Source organism: Ciconia boyciana, chromosome 15 (assembly GCF_034638445.1).
Source record: "Ciconia boyciana chromosome 15, ASM3463844v1, whole genome shotgun sequence".
Classification (NCBI taxonomy): Eukaryota; Metazoa; Chordata; class Aves; order Ciconiiformes; family Ciconiidae; genus Ciconia; species Ciconia boyciana.
In genome coordinates this window covers 4,778,186-4,784,185 of record NC_132948.1, presented here as the reverse complement: position 1 = coordinate 4,784,185, position 6,000 = coordinate 4,778,186, and the positions used below count along the sequence as shown (strand labels likewise).

The following is a 6,000-nucleotide window of genomic DNA, read 5'->3' as shown; positions in this document are numbered from 1 at the left end:
GGCCAGCAGCCCCCAGCGCACCACTGTCCCCCGAACCGCTTTTCCCGTGGGCGCAGCCTTCACCCGGCCTTTTTCACGGAGAAGCGAAGAAACCGCATTCGGAAAGACCTGGAGGTGCCTATCACGGCCCTCGGGGGTTGCCGCTCTCCCGGGGGCGGCCGCGCCGCGGACATCTTGTCGGAGGCTGCCTGGAGGACTACAATCCCCAGCATGCCCCGCGGCCGGCCAGGGGTGGGGTGGGGGGTGGGGCTGTCGCGCCGTGAAGGTTGGTGTCCCGCCTTCAAGATGGCGGCGCCCAGGGGCGGCTCGGGCCTGGACTCGGACTCGGACTCGGACTCGGACAGCAGCGGCGAGGCGGCAGCGCGGTTCCGGGAGGCCGCCTGGGACTGCGCTGCGCAGGCGGCGGCGGCGGTGGCGGCGGTGCGGGCGGAGCCGCGCGGCGGTGAGGGTCGGCGGCCAGCTAGGCTCTGCTCTCCCGCCGAGGCGGCGGCGTGTCCTGCCCTCCCCTCCCCGCCGGTCTGGGCCGGGCCCCTCCGCAGCTTCTCCTGCCCCGGGACTGTCCCGGGGGAGCGGTGGTCAGGCGGGGGCACCTCTCTGCCGCGGTGCCGGTGTCAGAGCCGGGCTGCTTCGGGAGCCGCCGGCGCCCCGGGGAGCCGAGGCGGGGCTCTGGGAGGGGGTCCCGGCCCTCCGGCGGGGAGCTGTGCGGTGGCGATGCGCGGCCTCCTGCCGGGGCCGGACCCCTTCTCGGGCAGATTGTCTGCTCCAGCCTGGCCGATGGGAAGTTTCCCTTTCCCCTCATACCTGTTTTCCCCCGAAGGTGGGCGTAGATTGTCTTTCAAGCATGATTCTTCATGCTATAAAATCACATGTGCCAGAAGGGGGATTAAAGAGGTCCTGGTCACAGGTCTTTTAAACTTGCCTTTACTTCTTCCTCTGTTAGGTGGCTTTAAAAAGGATTGGTTACAGCCCGCTCAGCCTAGCCTAAGGTATTTTTGCTTCTGGTTTCAGACTTATGTTTCACTGAAGAAAAAAATAATGTATGTTGTATTTGTGCTACTTGCATTTAATGCCTTGTGATACTTCCTAATGGAAGGGCCTATTCTGTTTTGGGAATTAGTCCAACCATAATCTGAAATGATGCTTAAATCTGAGAAAGCTAATAGGTTTTAAAAGTACATTTCTCATCCCTCTAGCAGTGGGGGAATGTAGAAATTGAAAACTTACTGCTGCTATCAGTTACAGCATTAGTTCCAAGTGTCAGAAATCACCCAACTCTGCACGTGCCCATGAAGGAATTAGTACAGTTACACATAAAAAAATATTTTTCTTCAAAAAGCATTGCAATTGGAAAGGCAAGCACTTGTCAGCTGGAAAGCAACACCTGAATTTAGGAGCCTTGCAATGGAGGTGATGCTGTCCTATCTAAGTTTGCAGCATTTCTGTAGGCTCAGTTTCAAAAGCTGTCAGCCAGGCAACTTAATAAAATCCCCTCTCCTGGGACAGGTTTTGCATGAATTGTGACAACATACACAGGACCTACGTGCAAGAGAATGGATGTCCTGAAATAATCTATTTGCTTTTGTAGGCTCTTCCAATGAGAAAAATAATCCAATTACTAACTATGATGGAGATGGCTAAATAATGTTTAGCACTGTCTTGGGAACTGAACTGTTACTGCTGAGCTATTTTCCATCTTTCTTAGCAGTCTTCTCTATCAAGTATGAATTGATTACTAGAGGGTAGGAGATTTTACAGTCCCTTATCTCCTGTTTGGGCAAGAGCACCAGATGTTATTGGCCTTGAAAGAGATAATAATTATTCTTATTTTAAACAGGCGTGAGGTGAACGGTCATGATGAGGATGGAAATGAGCTACAGACGACACCAGAGTTCAGAGCACACGTTGCGAAGAAACTGGGAGCAATGCTAGACAGGTATTGGCAAGCGATACTAAAAAAAGTTTGTTCTATGGGTCAAGTACACTGATGCTTTTGTGTGCTAAAACCAGGAAATTCAAGATCTGAGTGCAGCCTGGATATGGAAGAGAAGTTGTTTCTCTTCTTGTCTCCTTCATTCCTGTATTTAATGCAAACTTCCAATATTCTGTGAACTAAGCTGGCCCATGTGCCGTGCCCTTCTGTTAAAGAGTCCCTGTGCATTTGCCTCTACAGTGAATGGGTTTTGGGGAGGAAAAAGTAGAATTTGGGTGCCTTAGTACTTTCATCATTTAAAGGCCAGCATGAGAATCTTTCATTTATTCTTACAGCCTAACCCAATACCTGATTCAGGGTTGTGCTGGTAGTATGCCTCTGATGGGGCTGCTGCTGTCTTTATTTATTGTGTAAATATGACCCTGGAGAACTGTAATTCCTGGTGTTTAGAGTTGGCTTTAGAAATGCTGCTTTTAAGTCATTGTTGTGGCATGCGCTGCTAAGGAGAGAAGGCGTGGTCTGCTCTGAAAGCAGGGAGGTGAGACAGCTTCACTAAGAAAAAAAGTAAGAAGTTATGTAACATCTCCCTATAGTCTTGTTTCCTAGAAAAACACAACTTTAGCTCACTTTGCACAAACCTGTCTTAAGATCTGACTATGGTTTTCTGTTTAGTTTCATCACTGTCTTGAAGGACTCATCGGGACCTTCACAAACTTCTGTGCAACACTCTGACTCTGCAGATGATGGTGAGTTCTAGTCACAGCCATTGTGGCTGTTTTGTGACGTTGTTAGTTAAATGATGACAAGTGGGATGGATCCTGTCCATTGCCAGTTGTACACCCAACTGACTAATAAGCATTTGCAATAGAAGAATTCCTGTTAGCGTCCATGAAGGCTGTTACTTTGAAGCTGTGATCTCTGTGCCCTAACTCCTTTCATATAGTCCCAAATAATTTCTGTCAAGCACCATAGCAATACAATAACAGCAGTGAGGCTTCCCAGGGAGATTGCTGTTGATTGCTTTCACCTCTGCTTTATAGCGTTGCTAAAATTCCCTTTTACGTATTTTAGGTTTTCGCCTCTTCTCTTCCTCTGTCCCAGGAGACTGTGGGAGATTGGAGCCTTGCCCTGCAGCAAGGAGGAGACAGCCATCTAGCTCCAGGTGAGCAGCTGCTTTGCTCCTGAAGTACTATTGCATCCCACATTTCAGAGGCAGCTGGGACTCTCGCAAGGGAATAGGAAGCTGAAGAGCTTGGGAAGTGTGTATTTATCACTCCTATATTTGACTAGAGCGGATTTTTTTGTTTGTTACTTTTTTTAGTGCTGGGGAACTAGAAATGTTTGTGGGAAATGTTCTTTCTCCTCCTAGTATGTGTAAAGAACACCTTAGCCTTCAAACTAGTCAAATGCTAACTTGTATTGGAGTCCTAGAGCCACTAGGTGTTTATCAGGTGTTCTCATCTTAGATTACTGTGCTGTTTGTGCTTTGGGTGAATTCAAGGCAAAAGTGTAACATAACTTCTTTTCCTTTTGTTACCTTTCCAGTGACATGGATAGTGACCAAGAGTGGCAAAAGTACCAGGAGGCTGCTGTGTCAGCCACAGACATTCTGAAGCAAAGTGCTTTTCCTGCACTGTCCCAGGATTCCAGCCGGGATCAGAGTCAGGGTTATGTAGAGCACAGCCAGAAAAAAAAGAAGAAAAAGAAAATTAGAGGAGAGAACAATATTCGAGAGAAAATAATAGACCCATCAGAGTGTGACCAGATGAGCAAAGATTTGCCACAGTTGGTGTCTGCAAATGGACAGCATGAGAGACAGGACAGCAATCATACAGAGAACTCAGTGTTGCCAGGAGCTGTGAAGAAGAAAAAGAAGAAGAAAAAAAGAGAATGAAGATTTTGCTCTGCAAACGGCAGGTGATTATGATGGATGAAGGATGCTGGAAAAAAAAAAACCAACCTAACAAAAAGAGTTGCTGCACATGAGGGAAAATTAATTGGCAAAGCTTCTGTTCTAAAAGCTCAGTGGCCTGAGCATCTAATTAAGTGACTTCCTATGTTGTTGGCATCCCCTGAGGAAGGGAACATTGTTCTCCTAGCACAGCAGTTATCTATGCTGCTGCTTATGCAGACCTAGAGTAAAAGGATTAAATACTGTGCGCAGACTTGCGTGACAGAGGGATATAATCATAGCTGCATCCCTCCTGGTCTGTTCCTTCACATCATGAAACCAAATCTTGTGTCCTGGAGAAAGTATATGATGAATTGAATTTGGTTTACATGGCAACAGGTGATCAACTCCTTGTTCTCTTTGTCTCCTCCTAGATGCCTACTAAGAATAACTCCAGCCTGTGGGAGACTCATTTATCAAAAGCATCCTGTCAGATATCAGGGCCCCCTTATTTTTTTTTTTTCCTGTGATCATCATAACAATCTGTTGTTGAAACCTGCCATGTTACTAATCCCTCTGTAATCTGCACCTCTCCAGGGCCCCTGCATATAAACAGACTGTGCAGTGAGCTTATTTCGGCGTTGTTATAAATAGGTAGTTCTGTTCAAGTTGTGTCCTTTGAAATTTTTTTCATGTATAGTTTTTTTATGGTATTTGTCATTATTAAATTCTACTACACTATTAGTCTTATTTAATTTGTCAGGTTTTGTACAACAGTGGCTTTCTTGCTATATTCAAATGGCTCCCCCAGCAGAGATATAGATGGCTCAAGATGGCTCTTTAGTTGCTTGGTGATCGGCACCATGAGATTCCTACAGGAAAGACTTAAGCCTAACTTGAAAGTCACTGCGTTTCAGTCCTTATTTTGGTTGATTATTACTTTTGTCTCTCTGAAATACAGTGGGGTTTGGTAGTTTTCAGTATGGCTCTTAGTCTGTTTATACTTCAGCTCCAGTATTTCAGGAAATTACCTGTTATTTGATAAATACTACTCTTCTGTTTTTAAGATTGTTGGGTTTCAGTAGCTCTAACTCATTTGCCCTATTCAGGAGACCAGAAAGCCAGGTTAAAGAAACCAAAATAGTGAACTGTTGCCCTTTGAGCGTGGGAAAACACAAGATGTTTTCTTTCTTACTGTAAGATCCTTGCTGTTTTTTAATCAAGAAAACACAGTTGGCATCCAAAAATTGAAAGGTGAAGTAGAAAATTGGCTTGTAACCTAACTGAATGTGCCAGCAGAAGTTACTTGTCAGTATGGCCATAACTTGTCAGTTATGGCCAGTTAAAACTTCAGTATACTGAAGCTAGCACCTGGGGTTTCAAATGCATAGTGGTCTAAAAATTACCTTTTGACTTGTTTTATGATGATTATTTTTATGCTAACTGGAAGTTATATGTATTTGCAAATGATGCACATGGGAGATTAGGAACCAATTCTAGGATAAAATTTCTCAGAGAATCTGCTTACTGAAATTAGTCTCTGATGGTTGATAGTATCTAGAGGAAGATCATATCATACAAACTGTAAGGGACATCTGGAATTTTGTAATTTCCAGATATGATAACTAAAAAGTTCTCTGAATCTCAAGTATCTCAACCTTTTAAGAGTCTTGAGCACTCTCTAGTCTCAAGGATTTTCATCCATTTCACAGTTGAAAGAATAGCTCTGTTTCGGTCACAATGACAAAAACATGTTAATTAGGGCTTTTTTCATGTCTGGCTAGTGACATATCAGTGATGTGAAGGTTGAGAGTAAATAGAGAAGAGAGCAATAATTAGAAGAGGAATTATATAAGTAGATCCTTAGGGCTAAAAACCTTCACTTAGTGCAAGTAAGACTCTTAGACTCCAGGGTAATTTTTTGCATATCAAGAACTACAGAATCTAGCCTGCAGGGAAGCTAAGAATGAACCGTGTTCCGTAAAATGAATCCAAGCTGACATCTTTATAGAGAACAACTGAAGGAACCGCTGCTCTTTGTGGAGCATGGGAACCTTCCAGGTGTTGTGCAGTGTCAGAGAGCTGTGGAGAATGCCATCCCCCGGCTCATGCAGCAAGATGCAGGAGACGAGAATCCACATGGTTAAGGCAGAGAACTGGAATCTCCTTGCTGCTGTTA

At 45.1% G+C, this 6,000-nt stretch overlaps 1 protein-coding gene across 6 annotated transcripts in view; it reads left to right on the top strand.

Annotated features, from left to right (window-relative positions):
* The first annotated feature begins 279 nt into the window (after nt 1–279).
* C15H12orf43 (chromosome 15 C12orf43 homolog) overlaps nt 280–6,000 on the top strand; it is a 24,234-nt gene continuing 18,513 nt past the window's right edge. The window contains exons 1-6 of one of the 6 annotated variants that reach the window (XR_012045322.1): nt 280–448; nt 941–986; nt 1,835–1,933; nt 2,603–2,676; nt 3,002–3,092; nt 3,476–3,847. Coding sequence is in view for 5 of the 6 variants with exons in the window: in XM_072880542.1 (XP_072736643.1) it covers nt 286–448; nt 941–986; nt 1,835–1,933; nt 2,603–2,676; nt 3,002–3,092; nt 3,476–3,824 (822 nt within the window). In the remaining variant the exon portion in view is untranslated. The other 5 variants (XM_072880543.1, XM_072880544.1, XM_072880542.1 and 2 more) reach the window with 5 other exon arrangements.